This window comes from Phytophthora sojae (assembly GCF_000149755.1).
Source record: "Phytophthora sojae unplaced genomic scaffold PHYSOscaffold_4, whole genome shotgun sequence".
Lineage (NCBI taxonomy): Eukaryota > Oomycota > Peronosporomycetes > Peronosporales > Peronosporaceae > Phytophthora > Phytophthora sojae.
In genome coordinates, this window is record NW_009258118.1 from 5,439,520 (window position 1) to 5,466,279 (window position 26,760).

Genomic DNA, 26,760 nt, shown 5'->3' on the forward strand with positions numbered 1-26,760 from the left:
ACCCTTTGGGCGGCTGTCTTCAAGGAGATGCACGGCAGCGTGTGGAGCGGACACCCTGCGCGGTCCTCACACGTATGGCCGCGTAGCCCAGCTGTACTGGTGGCCGGGATTGTACCGAGAAGTGAGGCGATGGGTGCGTGGATGCCCTGAGTGCGGGTCCCGGAAGGCAAAACCACGTGAAGTGATACCGCCGCTACGAGGTTTACGCGGTGGTGCAGTGGGGGATCGTTGGGCGCTCGATGTCGCCGGACCCTTCCCAGTAGCCGACGGAGGTGACAGGTATGTCATCGCCGCCGTCGAATACGTGACACGGTATGCAGTGGCGAGCTGCGTGACGGAACATACGGCTGAGACGGTGGCGACGTTCATTATGCAGGAGGTTGTGTTGCGCTTCGGCGTGTTTCGCGAGCTACTAACGGATGGAGCTCCGGAATTGGCAGGCAAAGTGATCGAGGAGCTCGTGCAGTTGCTCCAGGCGAGACAAATCAATCCGGTGCCCTATCGGCCCAAGATGGTCGGACTTATTGAGCGCTTCCACCGCTCGTGGAAAGATTGCGTGGCAACGTTCATGCAGGACGAGAGGCAGACAGATTGGAATCTATGGGTCAAGTTTGCTGTCTATTCCTACAACTCGGCTAGACACTCTACGGTGGCGTTAAGCCCCAATGAACGGATGATGGGAAGGCGGCTACGCGCACCCAACGAATTACTACGACGGACGGAGGTGACGGAGGCGGGAGAGCTGCCAGTCTATGAGTGCGCGAGCGTGCTCGACAGCGTGATCAGGAACGGCAGGCGCGGTATTACAACCGCAAGGTGAAAAGCAAGCGGCAGTTTCAGGCCGGCGACGTGGTTTGGATGTACAACCCGCCGCGTGGCAAGAACGCCACCAAGTTTGTACACCAATAGATGGGCCTTTGCGTATTTTGGAACCGGCTGGCTACGATAACTTCGTGCTAACGAGGGAAGACAAGAACCGAAAGACTGAGACGTTGATCGCTCACGTCTCCTTCTTGATTAGTTAGCACTACCCGGAGGCCCTACTCGCGCAAGTGGCGCGCGACATCGACGAACAGCTCGCTGATGAAGACCAGCGGTCGACGCGGCATGAGCAGGCGCCAGCAGCGGCTGTACGGACAGCGGCGGCAGCTACTAGTCGAACGACGAGAGCTGGAAGTACGAAACGAGCGAGAACTGTAATGGGAGACTCCACGGAACGCGGAGCCTCGTGTGGCTTACGAGCGGCACTCAAGTTGTACACGTAAAGTAGCGTGTATTGTAGTTAGTCGGTGGCTTTTACATTGTACTAGTTTATCTAAATAAAATAGGTGTGCTGCCAGTTGGGCATGTACCGGCGCAGTGTCTTACGCTTGGACACTGACGGCCAGACGGACTTCGGACTGCATCAGCACAGTTGCGACCAAACCCCAAGCGTGTGGGGCTCACAACACGTTGCAGAATAATGGGGGTGGGTATATAAGCGGTAAAAATATTATCACGCCTAATTTCAAGTTGCCGACTACGTGGTTTTTCATAATCCCTTTGATCGTCTACGAGAATCGCGTGAGAATCTTCGGTTTAACGTATCGTCGCAGCATTTCCACGGTGGGTGTATTGGATCAAAAGGGCGCTTACAATTGAAGCTCACACGTTCGTAGCAAAAAGTAATGTGAGCACTTCCTCATTCGAGTCGCCCGCGTGAAACAAGTGTCTCATTCGGGATGCCGGACAGCCCTGGACACTGGATGAGGGATATATTGCTATCGTTTTCGAATCCGTAAGCACGGAAGTAGGACCGATAGCAGCCAATAGGGCGATAGCACCTAAAACTGCTTCTAAACTAGGTCACATTGGAAGCACAAGCTAAAACTCACTTCACGGACGGATGGGTTGGTGGTGGTGTGGTGCGATTGTGAACGGAGGCCACGCAAACTCTAGATGAAGGCGAAAGTAAAGTTTGGATTTTAGGTGCAGACCGAAAAACTGTACCGTAGGTACAAGACTTCTCCGAAATATTTTTTTCCTCTTGTCGCCAAACCATGCTGTCAAATGGTCGGAGATCACTGCTTTTCTGGTTTGACCTCCAGAACACCACCGCCTGAATGTTTCGACAGGGTACCTTCATTTCTTCAGCAATGGTACATCGCTTGCAAGGTCCGCTGACCATGCTGACCTCATCCTCCAAGTTGCAGGCTAAAACTGTGCTGTGCTGCTCAGCCTGCTGCGGGCGACGAGAATGCTACTCCTGGTAGGAAAGCTCTGCGGCCTGCTTCACGTCGTCGGTGCTGCTGCATCCAAATGCGTTGCTTCAAGAAGCTCCATGCTGCCCAGCGCGACGTCCCGATCGTAGTGTCGATGGGGACGCGCATCTAGAGTCGAAATCCACATCACGAGGAATTGTGCTGGCGCATTTTATAATCGCAATATCGCTTGTCGCTGGTCACATTAAACGCGCCTCAAGCTGACAAAATACTTTTTGCTGCGCAGGAAGAGTCCACTGCATGATCGAAGCATTCCATGCTGTAAGTCAGGCGACCAAACGTCATTGATTACTTTGCAGGAAATGTCAACGGGCCATCACATTGGAGTCAAGTGGAAGTACAATATGCATGAGCCTTTACAGCACCAACTCAACCACAAGATCATCACCACCACCACTCGACGCTTTCAATTTTTGGACCGAAGGAATTCCATCTGCTGCTTGTTTTTCTTCTTCTTCTTCTGTGGTCGTTGTGTCGCTACAACGCACCCGCTTGAATCGTGTTTCCTGTAGCTGTGCCGCCACAACTTGTCGCTCTTGTTCTCGTTGTTTCTGCTCATTGGCGAGTCTCGCCTGCTTGCCCAGCTCCTCTTGAATAAGCCGTTGAATGCCGGCATTGCGCTCAGCAACCTTTTCCGGCGGCAGTTCTTGTGGCTTGCGATGCTGCTGCGCTTGCCACCTGAGTTGCTGCACCCTCAGCTCCTGCCGCCGCTTCCGCTCTTGCTCCTTCAGCAGCCGAATTTCATTGCGCTCTCGCTCCTTCAGCAGCCAAATTAGATTGCGTTCTTGCTCCTTCAGCAGTTGTTTCCTTGTCTTTTCTTGCTCCTCCCGCTTGATCTCTTGCTGGGTCATCTTCTGTCACCTCTTCAATAGTCTCTGCTCCCTCAATTCTTGCTGCTGCTTGCGCTTCAAGGCCCGCAGTCGCTGCTTCTTCTCCTTCTCTCTTTGCTCTCGCTTCTCCACTAATACTCTCGCCTTTATTCCTCGCTCTAGACGTAGTTGTCTCTCCCGTTCCTCCTGTTCAGCCAGTGCTCGGCGCTGCTCCTGCCGCGACGACCTCCTCGTGGGCTCCAACTTGAGTGTGGCTTTGGCCGGCGCCGTCGGTTGAGGACGAGGTGACGGGCGAGGCATGGCAGGCAAGTTCAAGGTCTGCAACATGCGCTGGTTCTGTCGGTTGTTGCGCATTGCCACGGGCACAGTAGGAAGGTTGGAACGCTGGATGGCGGGGCCTAAGGCTCCGGGATCTTGGTTGCTGGAGCTTGGAGAGGAGAAGGAGATTCAGAAGTGGATGGTTCTCTTCTCAGTGCCAAGCCCAGCGACCACATTGATCCTACATGCATTGTATAAATACACTGGCTACTTCAGCTTCTTATTCTACTAGGATCATTGCAGCGGACACGATCATAAGACACAGAGGTCCTCCGACACTCCCCCTTGCTCGCGTTACGCTGATTCTGCGAGCAATACTGTGGCTCTGCAAATTCGTCACAAGCTACGAACATCGTAGCAGCAGTGAGCACGAACATCGCGCTGCAAGCATCGGAGCGCACGAACATCGGCGCCAGGACAGTATCAACCACGTAACATCGCGGTGAGCTAATGCCTGCTCTTGCACGTTGCAGCCGCTTTTGGTGAACCATCACCTGCCTCACGACTCAAACGAATCCGCATCCAGGCAACAAAGGCAGTATCCGACTGCTTGATTTCAGCTGCAGCTCCCCCTTGCTCGTTGCGGCGAACGACGCCAAGCAGAGAGCGGAAGCATTCAAACTTGACACGTGCGAGCGGCTTCGTCAATATATCGGCAGTCATTTGGTCGGTTCTGCAGTGCTGCACTTCAAGTAGCTCTCGATCCTCGAGATTTCGCACGTAGTGAAAACGATTCTCTATGTGTTTGCTGTCGTTGTGCTTTCCTGGCTTCTTGGACAGCGCAATCGCAGCCGTGTTGTCGCACCAGAGCTTCGGGGTGTCATACCGCCACCTCAGCTCGTCACACAGACCACGAAGCCACATGATATCGCGCGCGCCTTCATTCATGGCGATGTACTCGGACTCCATCGTGCTCTGGGCATTGAGCCTTGCTTCCGTGACCCGTAGGAGACTACACTGCCATTCACCATCGTGACATACCCACTCACGGACTGGCGGTCTTCCTTATCGTTGGCATAGTCAGCATCGCTATAAGCTTCCACGCGCAACAAATCCACATGGGTTGAACCAGTCACCACCATACTGAGACCAAAATGCTTGGTGGCTTGCAGATACCTGAGTACCCGTTTAGCTTGCGCGTAGTGGACAGCACCGAAGCACGCCATATACTGTCCAAGCCGACGAACAACGTGTGGAATATCGGGCCTTGACCCCGACACGAGATACTGGAAGGCTCCGACAATCTCGCGATACGGCAGATCACTCGGCTCAGGCGCCGCTGGGCCTTCACTAGCAGTTTCCATCGTGGTTGCCTCGGGCGTCGCAGCACCATGACAGTCGTGCATATGGAATCGTCGCAGGATTTCTTCAACGTAGTTTGTCTGACTGAAGAAGACAGTGTTCTTCTCACGATCAATGCTGACTTCCACCCCAAGCAGGTACTTGACGGGACCGAGCTCCACGAGCTCAAATGTTGCAGCCAGCTTCCGAGCAATAGCTTCACACCGACTGCTCTCGCCCATTAGCAGCAGGTCATCCACATAGACAGTTAGGAGCATGACAATCTCCCCCTTCTCGAGGAGGGAGTAAAGGCCATGATCACTCTCCAGACGCGTGAACCCGAGTGCAACTAGGTGTCGGTGCAGCGTCTTGTTCCAGACGTGGGGAGCCTGTTTGAGTCCATACAGGGACTTAATCAGCTTACAAATCTCCCTATTTCCAGGCGATCCATTGCCTTGAGGCAGTTCCATGAAGACTTCTTCAGTGAGCTTGCCGTGCAAGAAGGCTGTTTTGACGTCGTACTGGAAAATCGACCACCGGCGCTGGACAGCGAAATAAATCGCGACGCGAATCGTGTCGAACCTAATGACTGGTGCAAACGTCTCGTTGTAGTTTTCGCCGAACTTCTGCTTGAACCCATGTATGACGAGCTGAGCCTTAAAGCGCTTGACGAAGCCGTTCTCGTCCTTCTTGATTCCAAAGACCCACTTGTTCGTGATCACAGCAGATTTTCCAGCAGCACTTCTATCTACAACCTGCCACACACCATGCTTGCGCAGCGACTCGGGTTCTTCAGCAATAGCGGCCAACCAGTACGCAGCAAACTTCGACCGAATTGCCTGCTTATACGTCGCTGGCACAGGTACATCTCTTGAGTCTCGAGTTCCTCTTACGCTTTCTGCCAAAACGCGAGACTCGGTGTCGCGCCACAGTATCGCTGTCAGCAAGACCATCAACAGGAGCAGTCTGCACGTCTACGCCTCCACGAGCACTAGGTGCTTCCTCCACAGTAGACACAGGACCAACAGGCTGGGGAGCAGCAATAGCAGCAGGGGGCTGCTCCACAGCGACAGACTGGCCAGGCTGCACGAGAACACTCTCTCGCTCAGAATCCAATCGAACAACGTCCTCAATCTGCATCTGCATTGGGACCAGCGGCGCTCTCGGCGGGAGCTCATGGTCACCGTGATTGAAGGCGTTGGCTAGCAGTTTCTCCACGTATTCACGAGCCACCGTAAAGTCTTCAGCGAAAATCAAATTGCCTCCGCGATGAGTGGAGACTGCACCACGCGCAAGGTCTAAAACCTTATAGCCATGAGTGGTTGGGGAATAACCCACCAAAATCGCAGTGCCCACTCTGGACGAGAGCTTTTTCTTCTTGGACCGTGCTCCACTAGCGATGTGATAGTAGCAGAGACTCCCCCACGTTCTTAGGCACGACACGTCAGGCGAATCACCAGACAATTTTTCGTGGGGTGTTAGACCATCGAGCACTCGGGTCGCCGTGATATTCAACGTGTAGACGACGTGAAGAGCAGCTTCACCCCACAGCAGATCGGGTAGGTTGGTCATATGGAGGAGTGCACGGACCTTGGGCAGCACGATCCCATTGGCGCGCTCGACGAAACCGTTCTCTTGGGGGGTGTACGCGTTGGTTGTCGTCAGCTCGATACCCTCTTCAGCACAGAAGTCGAGAATGTCGTTGTTGTCAACTTCGCCACCCTGATCCGAGTGGATTTCTTCCACACGCCAATTCCGTTCGCGATATTTGACGTGCAGGTGATTAACAAGTGCCGCAATGTGGTTCTTCGCTTCACTCTTCTGCCTTAGCAGGAAGAGCCATTTGTATCGGCTGAACTCATCGACCACAAGTAAGAAGGAGGTACACCCATCGAGTGTGGGCTCGTTCACACTGCAGACGTCCACTTGAAGGCGTTGAAGCTGTCGTTGTGCGTGCTGTCGTCGCTCAGGATATGTCATCCGCACCTTTTTCCCGTGCATACAGGGAAGACACGTTGGCGCAGCCTCCGCTCCGCTTGTGCTGATCTGTAGCCCTCTTACCACCTTCTGCTTGCCCATGTCGACGATAGTCGTGGCACTCGCGTGTGCAAAACGCTTGTGCCACACCGCCAACGGCACCGACTTCTTCGGGGTCACAATAGCGCTGTATACAACGGCTTGCTCTCGCACTTGGTCTCTCACCGACCAAATGCGATACAACCGATTGACTTTGACGAACTTGAGCGTTGTTCCTTTCTTGGTCAGGAAGCAGACCGATTGATCGGCGGACATCTTGACGAAGTAGTTGAGCTCCGTCTGCATGTAGTCCTGCGAGAGTAAGTTCGCAGGGGCATCGGGCACATAGTACACATCGGAGAGAATGCGCGTCTCCTGCCTGCCAGTGACTTCGTTCACGATCCTGAGCTCTACACTGCCGACTTGATTAATGCTTACCGTGCCGCCATTGGCACACAGCATTTCGGGGCCGTTACTTATAGTTGATATCTGCACAAACTGAGAGAGATCGTTGCAGACATTGGCAGTCGCCGCACCACTCAACCACGTCAGAGGCGCACTTCGTGGCCGCACCGCCGAAGGTTGCCATCAGCGCCGTCGGCCCCGTAACATCGTGCCATCTACCGCTTTGCCCACCTGCCCGAGCCGACGAACCTTGACCTCCTTTGCTCGGAGGACGATTGCTTGCATCTTGGCTTGTCTTCTGCCAGCAGTCGCGATACCAGTGACCAAGTTTACCGCACTTGGGGCACGGCCGGCGTTGCATGGCGGCCTTCACAGAGTGGCGTCGGCTCTGATGCGCTCGGTTCTGATTCTGCCGATGACCCCCTCCATGGCGATCGAAATTCTTGCTGCTGTGGCTGTGCCCAGAAGAAAACTGGTATACTGGATTTGAGTCAGACTGAACCAGAATCACTCGAAGCGTTGCGAACCACGATGCCTCCGGCCGGAGCACGCATATTCTCTCCCTGCTCTCGCGTCAAAAGCCGCCCACGTACTTTACCAACCTCGAGCTCCCTGGCCTTCATTCTCGCACCCACTAGCTCCGTGCTGAGGTCGGGGAATACCTCAAGCGCATTGGTAAGGAGTAGTCGAGCAAGTTCAGCGTCATCAAGCGGATGGCCAAGCGTCACGAGATCCTCTTGTAGCTGCATGATCGCGTCGATGTAGGTGTCTACGCGCTCCCCCTTGGCCAGCTTGCGCACAAACATTGCGGCCTTGATCAGGATGTCGTTCTTTGCGGCGCTGCCCGCATTGTACTCTTTCTCGATCTCCTGGAATAGAGCCACAGGGTCGCAGCTCACCAACAGTCGCCTGTAACGACCAGCCAATCGGGGGCCAAGCGACCCAGCGATAACAGCTTGGGCTTTGAGCCAACGCTCTTTCCAGCGACGCTTCTTGGCGGAGCTCCAAGAGCTGTCGAGCACCACTTCCTCGGTCACTACGGACCACAGCTTTTGAACCTTGAGTTTTAACTCGATCATTGTGCGCCAAAGCTCGTAGTCGTCGGCGCCAGTCAGCTTGGGGACTTCCAGGCTGGGGCTGTCCAACCGAGAGGAGCGACTCCTCTTCTTCTTCTTCGAGGAGCGCTTCTTCTTGCTGGAGCGCTTTCGCTTAGAGCCCTTCCCCTCATCCGAACTCGTCGGAGTTGGACGAGCTCGCGTCGGACTCAGAGCAGTCCGAGCTAGACGAGCTCGAGCTCGAGCTCGCCCCGTCGCTCCGCGACGTTGCCGAGGGCGCAGGTGACGACGGAGATGAGTCACTTGGACGATCTTCGTCTTCAGAACTGTCATCCCGACGATTCTTGGTACCATTCTGAGCGTCCTCTCCATGCGAGTCCTGGAGCCGACTAGAGACCCTGTTTGGGCTCATAACCTGTCGGTTGTTGCGCATTGCCACGGGCACAGTAGGAAGGTTGGAACGCTGGATGGCGGGGCCTAAGGCTCCGGGATCTTGGTTGCTGGAGCTTGGAGAGGAGAAGGAGATTCAGAAGTGGATGGTTCTCTTCTCAGTGCCAAGCCCAGCGACCACATTGATCCTACATGCATTGTATAAATACACTGGCTACTTCAGCTTCTTATTCTACTAGGATCATTGAAGCGGACACGATCATAAGACACAGAGGTCCTCCGACAGGTTCTCCTCCATGCGGCGCTGTCGCTTGGCTTCATACTCGCACAGCCCGCCACCAGCTTCGCCCATCATTGCGCTTGTTTCCGACTGAAATGAAGGCTACATTGATGGCACACACAACGTTTACATAATTTTGGCTGAGAAATTAATGGAGAAATTCAAGCACTTTGAGCAAGGAAAAAACATTCTCGTATTTACGTAAGTTACATATGGGATTTTCCGCCAAAACGTAGGCGGATTGGCTTATAATTTCCGGAATTGGTGTATTCCCACCCCTTGGAGTACGACACATTGACTGAGGTCCACTATTGGACATTAGGATCGCATCCTTCCGGGAAAGCGTAAGCGACGATAAGCGGAGAATCCTATTGGTCAAAATATTTCTACCTAAGTGCACAGAGTCCTGATTCGCCTCCAGGCTCCATTGTAGTTAAACAACTACTTTCCGGAGACCTCGAGCACAAATCCATGCCTCCTGCTATGTGTCCACTAAAACCAGCAGAATTTAAAATACAGTGTCGCAGGATTAAGAGTTTGCGTAAGTATGTTCTACAACAAGTTGTCTCCGTTTTTCGGTGGCCTCCGTAGACTCCTGGGTTGTGTCCGCGCCGCTCGTCCAGCCGGATGTCGCCGCGCAGCCCTTGTCGTTTGCCGCGATCACCTCCTTGCCCGTCACCGTCTCCATCGTCTCGGCCGAGGCGACGCCAGCAGACGTCGGCTTAGAGTGGGTGGTACTCACGGCCAAACCTATGCAGTCCCTAGCTGCCAAATGAGTGAGTGAAGGGGCTCCACTACTTGGTGGAGTCTCATCGGCAGGAGTACACAGCGAACGGTGCGCGCGCCACTGAAACGAAGCGCGCTGCGCGATAGTGGTCAAGCAGCACGCGATCAACCTACGTTCGTGTTAACTCAAATCATAACGCCACCCTTTTCCGGATGCGCCAAGCTTCGTAGTAGTAGTACGGCTTCAGCTTTCATGTTTTTCTTTTCTTTTCTTGGAGACTGTACTGTCACTTAGTTACTAGTTGCTTACTACTCCTGTCTACCAACAGCTTACGACAAAGCTACCTGGGCCCACTCGTGCTAGAAACGCTGTGGCTCTCCGATTGCGGAGAGTCCGATGAAAATCCAAAGCGCGACCTCAGAGAGGACAGGTGATCGACATCGCCACCCACGAGGTTCGGCACGTACAGGGCACGGGCCCCTCAGCTTCCATGTTGTTTCGGTTGTCACGGCCCAACCACCTATTTTATCTGTAATGCGTATGCTACTAAATGCTTCACCTAGATAGTTTGTCTAGTAGATATACACCGCATTTCCGAGCGACTTAATAAGTGACCCGCAAGTGCAGTGTACCCGACGTGCCCCTCATTCGGACTGCCAAGGGCCAGTCATGTCATTTTAACCAATCAGAGCGATCCATTAAAGCGTCGGCGGCAGGGACTTACGTTTTCTCAAGTCAATTCATTTCTTAATTCTCGAGCTCTTTCTCGCAGTATGTCAGCATATTTCGGAGCTGCGCCCAGTACATAGTGTCGATGTCGAGTAGCTGGAAGTAAATCTCCAGTGGGTCGGACTTGTGGCCGAGGTAGCCGAGGCGTCCGCAATAGATATAGGGGCCCTGCAACAATCACCATACAAATGAAAGCAAACATATTAGCCAAATGCTCACGACGCTTAATGCGGCGTCATAAGCCCTTACCTTGGGGAACTGGATGAAGATCAGCAAGGGTTGTGGCGTTCCAATCGGAGGCGGCGGGTCGTAGTAGTTGTCGTCGAAGCGGAGACGCTCGTCGCCCTTCTCGACCTCGAAGATACGATCCATGATCGCTGGCGTGACGTTTTGGGTGCGGCTCCATTGAAAGAAGACGCTCCGCTCATCGTCGAGCCACGCTTCCTGGAGCAAATGGTCCAGATAGATCGCAGCTTCCGCAGGGATGAACAGCGCCATGGCGTTACTCCACACGTGAATATCGACGCCATCGTCGAATGCGGCGGTGTGCCCACTGGGACACAGCGCCTGTATGACTGAATTCTTGCCTGCTGGGAGGAACTGCTTGCCCAGCGAGAACGCGTGGAAGGCGTCCACATCCACGTACAGCTCGCGAGTGAGCGCCGCCACTTTCTCCTTGCTTTTCGCCATGGCGCCAGTAATGCGGACGTACGGCAGGTGCTTGACTCGGCGCACAGGGTACTTGTCCCTGTTGAGCTCTTGCAACTTCTTGATCTTCTCCTGCATCTCCGCCTTCTCCGCTAGCACCTTGGCGTCCATCTCCTCTCGTTCCCGCGACAGTGCATCCTCTTCCGCCATCATGTTGCGTTCGACCCTCCTCTGGTCTTTAATCTCGAGCTTCTCTAGGCGGCGCTCGTTCATCTTCCTCTTTTTGATCCTCTTCCTGACGCTGAGCGTCTGTATGGCCTCCCTCCTCTTCTCGATCGCCTGCCTGAGCTTCTCTTTGATCTTGTCCTTGTGTATCAGCTCTCGTCTCTTGGCCTTCGCGATCATCTTCTCCTCCTTGATCTCCAGTTTGCGCCGCAGTCTCCAGTCCTTTAGCTTCATCCACTCTTTGTGGCGCTCCTCCTTCTCGCGCTTCTCCTTCTCCTTCTCGAGCCTCAGCCGCGCGGCCTTCTCGCGGTACTGCAGCTTCTTCTTCTGCCTGATCGCTTCGGCCCTTTGCAGCCGCTTCTCCTCCTCCAGCTTCCGCAGCAGCAGCTTCTCGAGCCGCTTCTCCCTCTCCAGACGCCTCTTCTCCTTCTTCTCCTCGATCTTCTCCTGCCGCTTGAGCTCCATCTTGGCCTGCTTCTTCTGCTGCTTCTTCTCCTCCTTGCGCTGGTGCCTTCTCTGCTGCTTCGCCTGCATCTTCTCCTGGAGCTTCTCCGCCTGACGCTTCCGCTTCGTCTGGCGCTCCGACTTGCGCGTGGGCTCCAGGGGCGTCTCTTCGCGCTTGCGCTTCTTCTCCTTCTTCTCCTTCTTCTTTTGCTCCTCTTCCTCCTTCAGCGCCGTCTTCTGCGGAGAAGTCGCGGATCCGAGCGTCGGCAGCCCCAGCGCCTGCAGTCGGCGCCGGTTCTCCTCGACGCGGAGCAGACGCTTGGCCTCGTACTCGCTCACGCCCGCGTCCGCCTTCATCTTCCTCTTCTTCTTGAAGGGTTGCGCACGAGAAGGTTTTGGTTGGAGGAAATGGGCTGGAGGCTGGTCCACGCTAAGTGCGAATAGAGACATACTGGAATCAAGTCAACGCGACGCGCCAAAAGCGAGAACTGTTGGCGCCAAAAAAAAATAAAGATGGGAATGTTGTACTGTACTGTATGAGCGTCATTCGACTCTATAGGATGAGGCAGCACCCTCCCTTCGGCTGCTGTACGGGGCGCCCAGCACTTTTCTCTGACTGATGCTGGGCTCTCCATCCATGTCAAGCTGCAGCAACTTGTCGCCTCCCTCGCGAACAGTCTCAGCGCGGACGTCATCGTTACGAGCAAAATTCTTGATAGCATCAGCAGCGTAGCGCTGCTGCTGTTCGGTGCCAGTTTGCAGAAGCTCAACAAGTTGCTTGATGGTGCCTTCTCGAATCCCACCACACACTTTGTCGGTGCACTCCACACGCCCAAGGGCGCCCGCCGCGCTCTCTTGCTGCTCTGCAGTCCCGGCACACAAAAGATCGACAAGTGACGAAATTTCTCCCTCGTCCGCGATGTGGGCGGGAACTTCAGGTATGGACGCGAGGTTTCTCAATGCCCTGGCAGCTTTCTTCGTTTGCCCTTCGGTTTCGGATTTCATGAGCGTGATGAGGGGTTTAACGACGCCAATCTCAACGCAACTACCTTCCCTCGGTATACCGTGGTCTTCGATAATGCTGACTGCAGACTCTTTTTGTCGGTCCGTCCCATTTTGAAGAAGTGCAACCAGCAGTATGCTGTCGCGCACAATCATCAAAGCGTTGACCTCGTCGTTCAAGTTGAGGTTTTCCAGGGCTCTCGCTGCGTTCGTCTTTTGCTGCTCTGTCCCAGACTGTAGCAGTGTGATCAGTGGCTCAATACAGCTTGCAACCTCGGAGCGGTCCGTATCGTCTGGGGGTGAAATCATCCCAAGTGCCTCCAAAGCATTTTCTTTATGCTTGCCAGACCCGTATTTTAACAAGTCGATTAGATAGAGAACACCTCCTTCGCGCGCAATGTCTGCGCAGCCTTCAACAGTCCGAGCAACCCCCCCCGCAGAGTATTTGCAGCTTTCGTCCAAAGTGGGTGAGTAGTATTTCGATAAAGGGTGACGAGTGGCCCAACACCACCATGACGTGAAAACTCGGCGCGAACGGTCGAATTCAACACAAGTCTGTCAATCGCAGTCATCGCGCTCTTCTTCTGGAGTTCTGTGCCCTCTCGAAGAAGCTCGATAAGCTGTGCAATACCATCTTCGCTTACAATCTGAAGTCGGATACTGTCGAACCAGGCCAGCTTGTCAAGTACAACCAATGTGTTTAGCTTTTGCTGGTCGGTTCCATCGCGCAATAGCTCGATGAGGAGAGCGATCCCACCTTCATCAACTATCTGCGTACAGATTGTAGCATTATAGGCAAGAAGTCCGAGTGCACCTGAAACGTATTCCTTCTGGTGGTCAGTTCCGGTTTTCATCAGCTCAATGAGCAATGGGACTACTCCTTCTCCCGCGATCTCTGCCCGGTTCCCATCGTTGTTAAGTGATAGTGCCTGTAGTTCCCCCACAACTTGTTGTTTTTGTGTATCTGACTCGTGGAGGATCAATCAGCGGGCAGTGCGGCGATAGAGCCAGCTGGCCCAGCGGTCCGGCCAATCAGAGCGCGCCGGTGAGCATCGAGAGCGCTCTGATTGGCCACGACTGGACGACGGCGACTCCCTTGTGGAGCCAGTCGTTCCTGGCGACCGGAGCTCCAGCGAAAGGCATGCACCTGGCCGGCGTGCTTGCACGCCACGGCTGGGCAGCTCGGGGGTGAAGCCGCGGACCAAGCTGGATTTCTGCGTCGCTGCGTGCGGCGGCGTATTGCGGCGGTCTTTTGACCGTCAGCCGGAAGGCGGGGCCTGTGGGGGGTCCATGGTGGTCTACACGTAGCCCATCGCGCCGTGTCCCATTACAAACCAGGCCACGGGTGACGCCGTGGGCCCTCCTGGTAGTCATAGCCTACAAAGGTTGCGTGCGATACTGGCAGGTCACCAGATCGTCGGGTGTGCGGCACTCCAACGTGCGCACACCCTCCACAGCACTCGTAGTGACGCGCGGGAGCATGCTGTCAGTCAACATGGCCTGCGCTACATGGAGCTGGCTGCGACGGGGTGGTCCTCTCATGGTGCACTCATGGCGCGGCAGGGCGAAGAAAATCGCAGTGGCAGAAACCCAGATACGGCTGACTCGGGGAAGGTGACGACACGTCGCCGCATAAAGCGCTGCTGGGGCGCTCGCTGGTGGCCTGCAACACATTGGGAAGAAGGAACGCAAGTCGGCCCAGGAAAATGCAGTGGAGAACTCAAGCTTCGGAGGGCAGGCACTGCTGACGGAGCAGCGGGACCGCGTTCGCTGTCCGCGGTACCAAATCGACGGAAGTCGAGTAGACCGTTTCAACTATTCGGCGGGGCATCGGGAGATATGAGCTCGGTGTTGACGGTGGATGCGTCCGTCGTTATCTTAGTTAGGATAAATGAACTCAATCTAACCTCAACCTTGAAATGAGTGAAAACTTGTGTATCTGTCCCATCTCGAAGAAACTGGACAAGTACTTAGTACAGCAACTTCACCTCTCTGCTTGACCTCAGCGAAGTTGTCTCCACTAACGGCAATCTTCTGAAGAGCGCTCACTGCAGCCTCCTTCTGGATATCATCCCCACCTTGCACAATTGTAACAAGGGCCTCGATGCCTCCACAGCATGCGATATCCGTGCACGCTTCATCATTACCTGCAAGATTTAGAAGCGCACCATTTGCAAGCCGCTTTTGTTCGCCCCTTCCGCTCTGCACTAGACGAAGGATCAACTCAACGCCTCCCTTCTGCACGATCTGGGCACAAGTGGTATCGTTGTCATAGGCTAGATCTCGCAGCGCTGCCGTAGCGTAAACCTTTTGTGGGTCAGTTACGTCTTGAAGAAGCTCTAGCAGTGGAGCAATCCCCCCTTCGCGTAGAATTTCGCCGCAGACGTCATCTTTCCAAGCGAGTCGATGAATCGCACTTGCAGCATTCTCTTTTTGCGTATCCGTCCCATCTCGCAGCAACTCAATCAGTGGGGCGACACCCCCCTTGCGGGCAATCTCAGCGCATATTTCGTCGTCTCCGGCAGCGAGGACTGCCAACGTGCTAGCGGCGACCTCTTTATACAAATTCGAGCCGCCCCGAACAAACTGGATGAGGGGCTCGATGCCTCCTTCCTGCACAATTGATGCTCGGTCCGCACTATTGTGGTCAGCAATAATTTTTAGCAGAACAACATCCCCTGCATCGTACATGGTGTCGTTGTGCATATAATTGACAAGCAGAGCGATGGCTCCTTCGTTCACGATAACAGCGCAAATCTCCAAGTTACTGGCCAGAGGTGTCAGCGTCAAAGCGCCCGCTCTGACCCGAAGAAACCCAACGAGTAACTCAAGGCCCCCCTCACTGACAATTTCTGTTCTTGTGTCGTCACTAAACGCAGGTTGCCCAAGTGCTCTGACGGCATACCACAACAGGTCGTCATCTCCAAGTCTAAGAATCTCGATAAGAGCCTTGATCGCACCGAGGCGAGCTATCTCGGCGCACGCTTCATCGTTTTCGGTCAGGCGATAAATTGCTAACACAGCGTTCTGCTTTTGCGCGCTTGCCCCTGTTCGCACGAGATCGAGAATCGGCTCAATCCCCTCTTCTTCCATGATTTTGGAGCAGTTTTCCTTGACCTGGGCAATCATAGTGAGAGCCTCCAAAGCGTTTGTCTGTTGTGCTTGAGTTCCATTTCGGAGAAGTCCTACGAGGGATGCCACAGCTCCTTCGCTCACAATACTAGTCAATACATGATCGGTCCAAACCAGTTTATGGAGTGCACTAGCCGCATTTTCCTTTTGCGCGCCAGTTCCTTCTCGCAGAAGCTCAATCAACGGCGGTAAGCCACCCTCGCGCGCGATAAGAGAGCGCACATCATTATCAGCATCGTCGTCGTCAACGTAGTCGTAGTGGTCGTCGTCAACGTTATGTGCAGCAAGTCTTTCCAGTGCCCCGGCAGCGTTCTCCTTTTGCTGGTCGTTTCCATCTCGCAACGTGTTGACCAACAGGCCGACGGCCCCATCACGTACACTATGAGTGCGTATTTCTTTGTTGTACGCAATACTCCTTAGCGCACACAGTGCACTGTTCTTATGCTCGTCAGCTCCGTCACGCAAGAGCTCGACGAGGTGTGGGATGACTCCATCTCGCGCAATTTCTTCACAAAGCTCGTTCTTGTAGGCGCGATTCCCAAGTGCACCTGCAGCAATTCCCTTTTGGTAGTTGTTTCCCTCTTTCAGCAGCTCAATCGATGGTGCAATAGCTCCTCCATTCACAATGGCTTTGCTGGTTTCCGGATCACTTGAAAGATTTTTGAGTGCAGCGGCCGCGCTCTCCTTTTGAACGTCACTGTCGACTTCCAGCAGTGCAATCAGTGGCTGAAGACCTCCTTCGCGTACGAAAGACGGGCGGATTTCGTAGTGGGACGAGAGCCAATTTACGAGGAGAAGTCCCTGTTCTTCAACGAACGCTGTAGAGTGAGCGTCGCTGGAGGAGACAAGATTCCGTATTGCCACTGCAGAGTTTTCCTTCTGCGTGTCCGTTTCAGACCGCAAAAGCTCCACAAGCGCTTCAACTCAATTCTGCTGCGCAATCTCGTTGGAGACGTCCCCTTTAACCGCCGCACTACCCAGTGCACTTGCATCGTTCTCCTTTTGTTCATCATCCCCGTCTCGTAGAAGCTCCACTAGCAACGCAACGCCACCTTTAACAGCGATCAGAGCGCACACCTCAGCGGTATACGCGAGGTTTCCAATCGCTTCTGCAGCCATTTCCACCTGCGTCTCAGTTCCGTTTCCGTGTAGCGCGACTATCAGCGGGATAGCCCCTTCGCTCGCAATGTCAACTCGCACGTCGTAATAGCATGCAATTCGTGTGAGTGGGCTCAATGCGCTTTCTTTTTGCGAGTCACTATCAACCTTCAAAAGGTTAACAAGTAGCGAGATTCCACCTTCCCGGGCAATTTCGGTGGCTGCATCGCTGTCAGAGACATATGAGCTGATGGCACCACTCGCAAGCTCTTTTTGCTGATCCGTTCCGTCTTGCAGTAGCTCAGTCAGTACAGTGACTCCTCCATTCTCAGCAATTTTACTGCAGACGTCAGCATCGAAGCTAAATGTTTCTGCTGGTCGGTCCCATCTCGAAGAAGCCCCGCAAGCGGGGGAATTGCTCCTTCTCGCACTACCTCAGCGCAATTTTCATCGCCAACATAAGCGAGTTTCATCAGAGCACTCGCCGCGCCCTCCTTTTGTTGGCTGGAGCCCACAATAAGTAGAGCGACTAGCGGTGCGATCATTTTCTCTCGAACGACATCTGCGCGATCCGGGTAGCGTGATAGTACAATGGTTTTCAGAACGAAGATAGCCCCCATATTCGTGTTGACTGTTTCCAGATTGCGCCAGTGTAATGAGAGGACCAATGCTCCCTTCTTGCACGAGTTTGTCGCTTGCGCCCTTGCTGAGAGCGATTCTTCCCAGCGTACAGGCCGCTTGGTGCTTCTGTTCGTCAGTCCCTTCAAGCAGAAGCGCAGTCAGCAGCGTGATTGCTTCCTTTTGTACAATTTTCGCACTTCCGTCTTTGCTGGACGCAAGGCTCCCCAGCGCGTATGCCGCGCGGTGCTTCTGCTCACTAGTGCCGACTTTTAAGAGCGCCACGAGAGTTTTAATCGCATTCCCACGTAAAATCTCCGCTCGGATCGTCTCGTTCTCCATGGCGAGATCGCCCAGCGCTTCAGCTGTCCACAACTTCTGCGTGTCATTCCCAGTCTGTAGTAGAGTGATCAGAGGTTGCACCATTCCGGCACACAGCTTCGATTCGCTGCTACTTCTCAGCAGGGAGCTGAAAGACGATCTCGTCCCAGCCTCTCGCAACCTGTCAACGTTCGCTCTTGTGGCGATACACGCACAGCGCACCGCTGCTTCTTCCTTTTCTCCCGAAGTGCCATTCTGAAAGGCGTTGACTACCGCTGCGATCTCACTCCGTGAAGCCTCTTGGACGCAGTCTCGAAGCGCGTCAAAGTCCTCCTGCGAAACCTGTGCATCCGAGATCACGGCCCACTTCAAGCACTGGAGCGCGTACAATTTGGCGAAGTAGGTCGGCCCATTTCTCACCATGCTGGTGACGATGTCGATGCGATTGTCTTCGTACATGGGTGCGCGCTGTTCAGTGTTCACGCACTTCCGAGCAAGCTGGAGTAGAATCTTCTCCTGCTTGCGGTCATCCGCGTCGACTAACTCATCCAGCAGATCTGCAATTGACGTTGCACTATTCTTCAGTCGAGACTTTGAAGAGCTCGCAGATCCGGACAGCTTTACGTAGCTGTAGGGCTGTTCGGAAGCTATCGAAGCACCTCCGAGCCCATAGTTATTCGCTTCGTCATCGGCTAGCGCCTTCAATAGGGCCAGGACTTGTGCGAGGCTAACTCGCTTCGTTGGATCCGTATTCGTCATGGACACGATGAGATCCCAGGCTTCATCCGGCATGTCTTCAGGTCTTTCGGGGATTTTGCCGTGTTTCAGGAGCTCGCGGACGCTGTCGTCATCTAATGAAGCAAAGGGAGGATTCCCGATCACCGCCTCGATCATGCACATGGCAAACGAGTGCACGTCGGAGGCGAATGTCGGCGGCTTTTTCAAACACTCGGGAGCTCTCCAACGCAACGCACCAGCGTGAATCGCTGCGCCTGCTGCCGTCTTGGAGTTGAGTGTTGCGGACAGCACTCAACCCGAAGTCCGACAGCTTGGCCAATCCATCAGCCCCCACGAGGATGTTGTTGAGCTTGAGATCCCCGTGCACCACTTTCATTTTATGAATGTAGTTCTTAGCTCAATCAGTGCCTTCTCTCTCAGATTCCACTGCTTCCATCCTCCCGATGAGTATCGCGCTACTCGATTTGTTCGTGCCTTGCTCAGGCGTGGTGCTTGACGCCCTCAGCACGCTCTGGGGCTATTGCGACGAGATGAACGAGGGCAAAGAAGTCTGCAAGCGGCTTCATCGTCGGCTGAAAGGAATCTTCGAAGAGCTCCAGAAAATGGAGAAGTAAGGCCAGCTCCCGCTTAACAATGCGCTGGACGAGTACGTTGGCGCGATCTCCAAGTCGCTGGGCTGTCTGGATCGGTATCGGAAAATGACGCTGGTGTTCAGGCTCATCAACCACCAAGAGATGCTCGGAGAGCTCTGCCAGATTAACGAAGAGATCGATGATGGGGACAGTCGTCCGAGCGACTTCGACGACGGTGCCGTGGTTCATGTCATCGGACGAGCTCAAGTTCGAGAAAGAAGCCTTCGCCCGTAGCTCCTTCGCGTCGGTGTACCGCGGCGTGTGGGGCACTGGCACGAGGGTCGTGGTCAAGCGCTTCCTCAACGACGACCTCGTGGCTGACGAACGCGCCAAGCAGCAGATTGAGAAGGAGATCAACCTCTGGCACAAATTCAACAACCCCAACGTGATCCGAATGTTTGGAGCCTCGTACGTGAGCTCCCCTGCGTTAGTTGTGTGTGTGTGTGAAGACGCGACGAACGGCGACCTCTGTTCGTATTTGGCTCGCTCGGACAGCAACAAGCAGCACATGTGGCGGTTGTTGCACCAGGCGGCACTTGGTTTGGTTGAGCTGGGCTGAGCTACGTTTGGGCGCTAGGGAAAAAGAGGAATGAGTTGGGGGGGGGGGGTTGTTGCATTTCCGTTACTAGCGTACACAGTGTCAGCTACTATTTCTGCTCGACGGAGAATGGACACACTCGAAATTCGACGTTAAACCTACCTGTTGCGATTTTCAGCTGTGGTGCCAACAAGAGTACTTAAGTATTTTTTATTAACTCCAAAGCTTCTCATTGTCACCTATTCCAACGAGTGAAGTGACGATACTTAAGTACTTATTTTACTGGGATAGGAAGCAACGTTAGTGCTGCTATCGCAGACCAAATAGGATCATATCCGTGGTACGTCAAGTCAAAAGGTGACCCCTCTTGACACCTAACTGGTACATTGTCCTGAAACCGGTGTGACCCCGGTGCCGCACTGGGCCCTCCAAAAGGTAGAACACCCATTACACCGGTACGGCCGCGGTGCCGCACTGGGCCCTCCAAAGGTTTATATGCGTGGGCAGATTGAACCGGTATGAGTCAGTAACATATATCGAATAGTAGGAGTGAAGTAAAGTGAATGATTGAAGCGGACGAACTGCTGCAGAAGCATACAAAGGTAAACATTTTCATTTTCTACAAGCTACAAACAGATCTCGAGCAAGGTTCGTTTTATCACTGTGTATAAGCACTATCTACAGTTTTGAGGTGAATTACGGGGCAGACGCTGTGGCTGCGAAGCAGGCGCAGGAGATGCCCGTGGTTTGTAAAACAAACTCATAATAATAGAAAGCAATTATACCAAAAACCTCCTATCCCAGCCTTCGCGGAGCCCTAGTTCGTTAGTACGTATAATACTACTTCGAAGTACTGCATAGTAGTACCTGGTACAGTGCTTACAGTAATTAATCTGACCTTTAAATTTGCGTAAAAAGTGCAATTTGAAAATGATAGGTTTTCGTCAAATAGCGTGTAACATAGATACCTTAACCCTCCAATCAGGTCAGACTAATTACTGTAGGTACTGTAGTAAGGAAACGTACAGTTCTTTTTGACCGTCATATCACGAGCTGTGGCTGCCGGTATCATCTAAAGCCCGCACTGAGTTGTTGTTAGGAGCGACGCAACTTGATTTTAAACTTGATGACGTGTATTTAGGCACTTTACTCCAATGCGTGCTGAATAGGCAGCACGTTGTCGTGCAGCGCTCCTACCTAATGGATATAACTGTTCTTGACGTTGTTGTAGATGTAGAAGCCGGTCCCGCCGATTCCAAGCAGGGTCAGGAACAAGATGCTATACACGATGGCCATGCCCTTGGTGTCTCCAACCCACTGGATCCCCCGGAGTCTCTCGACCATAATTTTTCCGAATTGCTCGGCCTTGGCCGAGTCCACCGCCTGCGGGTTGGCGCGGATGGCGGTCCGGAGGTCCTTGAACGACTTGGTCTTCTTGAGGTCTGCCACCAGCTTCTCGTTCTTGATAATCTTGTCCATGCCCTTGGCCAGCGCGGGGTTTTTCCCCAGCATCGCAGCGACCGACGGGTACTTTTCCAACACGTTGCCGCTCTTCTCCCTCACCAACGACGAAAACTTGCCTGCAGCCCCTTTCAAGTCCACTCTCTCCTCAGCCTCGGCGTCCTGCGTGGTGACGCTGGACCGGAGGCTTCGGTGCGTGTCATCACCTTGGACGCACACTGCGAGGGTGATGAGGAGCAGCGCCACGAGGAAGAAGTTGGAACGCATTGCTTTTGGGGGACTTGGGGCTTCCAGCAGTAGAGACGGTCGGTCGCTCAGTTTTAAGTCCTTGCCGGTCGATTCTGAAATGAGCCATTCCCACCTGTTCATACGCGTCCCAGAACCAACAAAAGAGATGGGGAGTTGCCGCCGCGGTGGCTTCGCTTCATCTTTTTTTCTTCAGTTTGTTCGTTGCTGCATGGAATGGAGTCGCAAATCGAAGTCTCTGCGTTTTGTATGACCGACGTTCATTGCATAATTTTTCAAATCGGGGAAATCGCTCCTCGCTGTTCGTAGCCGGGGGCCGGGATTAGCTTTCGCACAGAATGAATCGGACGAGCGCCGGAGACTCCGTGCAGAGACCCGAGAAGCGCAGCAGATGAGCAGACGATTTCGACAACTTCAACCCAATATAACGCTTGCAATGCCTCACGAGTGGCCCGACTCGACCCCATGCAATCACCCGCGGAGTACATGTACTTGAAGCTGCCACATGAACCAGCGACTGGCCAACGCCACCATGCAGCATGACCTCGACAAAGATACTGCCATCGTTCAATTCAAGCAGATGGCCGCGAGGCACGGGAGTTAACAGCGCGAAGCCCCCGGTGCATGGCGCTGGATGTCGAGGAAGCTTCTGATGCATGCCCGCGACTACAGAGAGGAAGCAACGCTCCACGGCGTTGCGATGATACTTGGATCTGCAGATTGGTACTGTACTGTATCGAGCTGCATGAAACGCGAACGACACTCGCTCACCAGGTATGACAATAGCCGGCTCAGGCCTGCAGCATTCAGTATTACTAGACTACATAACGCAGCATTACAAAAGCTACTTGTCACCACTGTAGCTGGACATTTACTCAGGAAATCTGCGGGCATGGGGGTGGTTGGTTACACGCGCTTGTTCAAAGACCTGTGCCCATCAGTCGCCAAAACAAGAAGAAACGACGGCGAGTGAGGCTCTTGCCGTAAAAATATCGGAAAGCGCTTCCGAAGTAAAACGAGTCGAGTTGAGTCGACGCATTGCGCGTTTGTCAAGCCTCAGAGCAAGCGCACGCGTAAGATCCTCCATGACGGGGCTCTCTGATGCGGAGTCCCCTCAACTGGCGGACATTGTCGACTCCAACGTGGAACTCAATGGGGGGCCGAACACTGCCACGACCCGGTCAGCTACGATGTCGCCCTCGTTGGAGGAGAAGGAGCACACGCCAGTTGTTCTCCTCCACAGGAGCATTCTCCGGGGTTCTCGACGAAACTCAAGTCAAATGCCCTCAGGGGTCGTACATCCAGTCGCGAAAGGGGCGGAGGAAGTCGCAAACCGAGCCAGGAAGAGGAGCGTGTCGTCTCGAGGCATCGCAGGAACCCCCTCCAGTTCCGTCGCGGCGTGGTCAACCGTGACTTCAGTCTTGCGTCGCTCGGTGTCGGACATGCAAGCGCACTCGGACTTGACCAACCGTCGGAAGGCCAGTGAGTCTCCGTACGAAGAAATGATGGAGCGCTTCCAGATCCGCCAGCTGCAAAGGACCCCGCCGACTATGGAGATTGGACTGGAAGGCCTTCTGGGAGGAGCGGGGGTAGACTTTGGAGGCACCGCGTCCAGTGCACGCACAGGCCGCACCCCAAGGCAAGAGCACCATTTGCTCCCGCGTCTCTCGGCTCGCAACGTCAGTGAACACGCCTCGACCCCCGACGCAAACACCAGGAAGGCGAGCTTCTTGAATTTAGGCGATGTGAATTCCTCATTTGAGGTCGGACGACCGCCACTCGAAAGCGGCACGAGCAGTTTGCAGCTCACGGAGCAGTATAACCTCGCCTACGGGACGCCGTTTTACCAGTCTAGCGCAAGGAACTACTTACTCGCTTGTGTCGAGCGACTTCTGCAGAAGCTAGCGAGGCCCATTTCTCCTTTCTCCAAAATTTCCCAAGCTCGCTACGCTGTCACGTTGATGACGACCGTCGTTTACATCGTGTGGTTCCCGCTGGAGCTCGCATTTCACGAGAAATACCACATTGCTACTGCCGATACTGCTATCGGAGTCTTGCTCGGGCTCAATGTCGTGTTGACGCTGCACACAGGCTACATGACTGAAACGGGGAAGATTGTCGTCTCACATTGGCAGATATTCGGGCATTACATGAAGACACGCTTCGTTATTGACGCGTTGATTTCGGTGCCGCTCCTGGTGCACAGCAACACCATGAATAACTCGATCCCAGGGGGCAAATGGGTGTTATTCCTGCTTGACGTACTCAGTGTAGAGCGCCTGGCTTATATGATGCGGATTGTGCGCGTGATCTGGCTCATTCGCGCTAACCAGTCCGGAGGCAGCCACAATTTCTGGGCCTGGCTGCTGTACTCTCGCTACTCGCACCTCTTCCGGATCGCTGGGATTGTCGCCATTCTCGTCTGCATCGCGCACTACATCGCTTGCATCTGGGCGATTTTGCTGGAGGAAAATGAAACGTTTGAAGAATCGTTCGAGTCGTGGCGCGACGTTTACTCTGGGAGTTTTTATGCGGCTCTACTGTTGTTGCAAGGAGAGGGGGTCCCCACCAACAGTGCAGGTCAGAATTTATTCGCTTCGCTGTCGGTGATAGTGGGGTCCATCGTCTTGGCAGTGGTGTTCGGCCACGTCGCCATCCTAGTCTCCAATTTCAACGCTAATACTACAAGCTACCAGCGTAAAATGGAGGAAGTGTTCGCCATGACCGCCAAACTCCAGCTGCCAGCACCCCTACGAGAACGCATTCACGAGTATTACGAGCACCTGTGGCACGAGTACGAGTGCCTAGACGGCGAGATTGTCCAGTTTTCCAAGGAGTTGTCACACACGCTTGGCCTTGAAGTCGTGCTGTTCAAGTACATGGAGGTGGTGATGCATGTACCGTTCTGGAAAGATTGCACGCCGGATTTCCAGAAGCAGCTCATGCTGAGGCTTGATGTTCGTGTATACTTGCCGAACGACTTTATTATGAGGGAAGGAGAGGTAGATGTCGAGTTTTACATGGTGAATCGCGGGCACTGCGAGATTGGTCGCGATAAGAACCGATTCGAGAGAGTGACCACCTCAACGATCACAGCAGGAGGACCAAGCAATGGCGGCTTTAGTATCGGCCGTAGTAACAGCGGCATGGGTGTTCGCCGTCGTAATGGCCCCACCAATGGAGATCAATCCAGTGATGGGTCTCGGCAGTCAGCGTACGAGCTGGATGCAGCCCAGCGGAGATACTATCGCACGGGAGGTCGAGGAGGTAAAGGTCACGATGTCCTCATCTCCAGAGGCCAAGCTTTCGGTGATATGGCACTGCTGATGAACTACCAGCGCGCAGCAAATGTACGGGCCGTCACTCACGTGGAGATGTGTGTGCTTTCCCGAGAAGACTTCCAAGTGGTGCTGGCTCGATACCCCGAGGACCGCCGGCGCGTTGTCGTTGAGATGCTGGCGTCCTACATGCAGAGCTACGAATTGGTCAAGTCGCGCTGCCCGCTGTTAGAGCTCGTACGCAAAGTTTACAGTCCCGAAGCTATCGCTGAGGCCTGTGCGAAGTCCGGTGGCCATCCACCGTTAATACCGCCGGTTCTTTCAGCTCGACAAGCTGCAGAGCGAATTTACACGGCCATGAACGTGGAGACGAATGACGGGACGCTAAAGTTTGGCGTGGGTGTGAACATCCGCGACCAGTTGGTTGATTTACGTGACAAGCTTCAGAAGAAACGCGGACGAAAGCAACAAGCGAAGGCCAGCGCTGCTGGACCTCCTAGTTATGATAGTAGGAGCCGCCGAGGTTCTGATGACCGAATACGCACGGAGTCAACCAGTGGCAAGCGAGTCGTGGTTGAACCCGTCCAAAGCACTGCAGACGCCTCGGTAGCCCACGAATCAGCACAATCGACGCTGTCGCCGTCGCTACTAGAACGCTTGAAGCAGGCGGAGGAGCGAGAGATCGTCATCGTCCAGGCGTTGCAAGAGCTGAAGGCCAGCTTGAAGATACTTCAAGCTCGTCAAGTAACTCCAATTGTTTCACCAAGACGCAAGCGCTCGGCGCTGGGCAATGACGCAACTATTCCAAAACGAGCTACAGGAGTTCCGTTGGTGAAAAGAATGGGGTCGTTCGTTGGCCTGGCGTCGGGAAGTACCTTGGAGAGCAAACCGACCGGAGGACAAGCGTCCAAGCGATCACCAACGCGATACGCGGACGAGCTCTTCAGCCAAGGCTCTTCTACTGCATCCGAGCGATCTAGCTTCCACGAGCTCCATCATCCAGTCCGACGCCAGCGTCAGCCGAGCTCCAGACAAGAAGCCTCGTTCACCTTCTCCTCGGAGATTGAGTCGCATCTCTCAACAGTCGAAAACTCCCCGTTTGATCAACAACCAGCGAAGGCGCCTACGCCCCAAGCAGCTACGAAGTACAAAATGTCTGACCAGCAACGGGCGTCGACCAAGTCTCTAACCAGTGCACCGCCCGAGGAGAACCAACAGCAACGAATGCACTTCCAGCGCTTGCCGAGCCAATCGATGAGGAAGTTGCAAGGAGCTTCACGAGCTCGAGCCGACTCTGCTTCGTCAACCAAAGCAGTCGCTGGCGAGCAAGCGCGACGGGGGACGTTCCAGCGGACCCACAGCCAGTCGATGCGTGCACTGACAGAGGCGTTGGCAGCTCACGCTGCGCCCCGTGGCTCGTTGTCGAACGCCCAATCCCGCGTCTTGAAGCGAATGAGCTCCTTTGTTTCGGATACGAGCGGATCATCGAACAGCAAGAGGTCACCCACGCGATATGCCGATGCACTTTTCCGAAGGAAGTCGATCGAGCTTTCGAAAGATGAGGACTGGGAGTCCGACAAACCAGCATGAGGAGCGAGTGTCACTAGATTTAGCCAACAAGCAACCAGTGCAGTACGATTTTGGAGCGATTCCCGTAGCCATTTCCTATTTGGCCGAGGGCTCTGCAAGAACCTAAGAGTAGGAAGTTGATGTTTTGACCAGCAAGACGAACGCGATGAAGGCCACAGCAAATTTTGCACCGGTATCACGAGAAAGAAAGAAAAAAATTGAAGCTGGCGATGAGCCGCCTCCATCACTAACAGTAGGGTATCTTTTTCTTGTTATTGCTACTACAGCTGATAACGTTAGTGCGCAAAACGGAGCTGCTGAAGAGCAAGGTACGAATGAACGATGTGCAGTGTAAACGCTGTAAAGTGTTGTTGGATTGATGGGGTGCCTTATAACGTCATGTCGTGGAATCGCAGATAGCCTGGTTGGAGGAGTTGGGTCTAAGTCAGGACAAAATCAATGTGATGATTCACCCTCTTGGAGAACTCGACTGAGCGGTACGTGAAGCTCGCGGACTG

At 54.1% G+C, this 26,760-nt stretch overlaps 8 protein-coding genes across 8 annotated transcripts; 2 read left to right on the plus strand and 6 right to left on the minus strand.

Moving 5' to 3' along the window:
- Positions 1-1,644: 1,644 nt before the first annotated feature.
- PHYSODRAFT_301034 (hypothetical protein) lies at positions 1,645-2,167 on the minus strand (the record flags this gene model as incomplete). The annotated part of the gene is made up of 2 exons (XM_009529082.1): positions 1,645-1,840; positions 1,875-2,167. The coding sequence occupies 2 exons, from the start codon at positions 2,165-2,167 to the stop codon at positions 1,645-1,647; spliced, it is 489 nt and encodes a 162-aa protein (XP_009527377.1).
- A 450-nt stretch (positions 2,168-2,617) lies between these two features.
- PHYSODRAFT_301035 (hypothetical protein) lies at positions 2,618-3,112 on the minus strand (the record flags this gene model as incomplete). Its single annotated transcript, XM_009529083.1, has 1 exon — positions 2,618-3,112. The coding sequence occupies one exon, from the start codon at positions 3,110-3,112 to the stop codon at positions 2,618-2,620; it is 495 nt and encodes a 164-aa protein (XP_009527378.1).
- A 2,160-nt stretch (positions 3,113-5,272) lies between these two features.
- PHYSODRAFT_286061 (hypothetical protein) lies at positions 5,273-5,874 on the minus strand (the record flags this gene model as incomplete). Its single annotated transcript, XM_009529084.1, has 3 exons — positions 5,599-5,874; positions 5,399-5,567; positions 5,273-5,279 (listed from the first exon to the last, which is right to left on the minus strand). Exons 1-3 carry the CDS (start codon positions 5,834-5,836, stop codon positions 5,273-5,275), a joined length of 414 nt encoding a protein of 137 aa, XP_009527379.1. The 5' UTR covers positions 5,837-5,874.
- A 1,487-nt stretch (positions 5,875-7,361) lies between these two features.
- Positions 7,362-8,190, minus strand: PHYSODRAFT_559247 (hypothetical protein; the record flags this gene model as incomplete). The annotated part of the gene is made up of 2 exons (XM_009529085.1): positions 7,362-7,749; positions 7,840-8,190. 2 exons carry the CDS (start codon positions 8,188-8,190, stop codon positions 7,603-7,605), a joined length of 498 nt encoding a protein of 165 aa, XP_009527380.1. The 3' UTR covers positions 7,362-7,602.
- Positions 8,191-12,979: 4,789 nt separating this feature from the next.
- On the minus strand, positions 12,980-18,539 carry PHYSODRAFT_498533 (hypothetical protein; the record flags this gene model as incomplete). The annotated part of the gene is made up of 5 exons (XM_009529086.1): positions 12,980-13,557; positions 15,029-15,164; positions 15,633-15,904; positions 17,474-17,907; positions 17,962-18,539. 5 exons carry the CDS (start codon positions 18,537-18,539, stop codon positions 12,980-12,982), a joined length of 1,998 nt encoding a protein of 665 aa, XP_009527381.1.
- Positions 18,540-19,328: 789 nt separating this feature from the next.
- Positions 19,329-19,694, plus strand: PHYSODRAFT_406823 (hypothetical protein; the record flags this gene model as incomplete). The annotated part of the gene is made up of 1 exon (XM_009529087.1): positions 19,329-19,694. A coding segment is annotated over one exon (366 nt), but the record flags the coding sequence as incomplete, so codon positions are not given.
- Positions 19,695-20,885: 1,191 nt separating this feature from the next.
- Positions 20,886-21,416, minus strand: PHYSODRAFT_286063 (hypothetical protein; the record flags this gene model as incomplete). The annotated part of the gene is made up of 1 exon (XM_009529088.1): positions 20,886-21,416. One exon carries the CDS (start codon positions 21,414-21,416, stop codon positions 20,886-20,888), a length of 531 nt encoding a protein of 176 aa, XP_009527383.1.
- Positions 21,417-23,686: 2,270 nt separating this feature from the next.
- Positions 23,687-25,050, plus strand: PHYSODRAFT_315208 (hypothetical protein; the record flags this gene model as incomplete). Its single annotated transcript, XM_009529089.1, has 2 exons — positions 23,687-24,957; positions 24,999-25,050. 2 exons carry the CDS (start codon positions 23,687-23,689, stop codon positions 25,048-25,050), a joined length of 1,323 nt encoding a protein of 440 aa, XP_009527384.1.
- Positions 25,051-26,760: the final 1,710 nt, after the last annotated feature.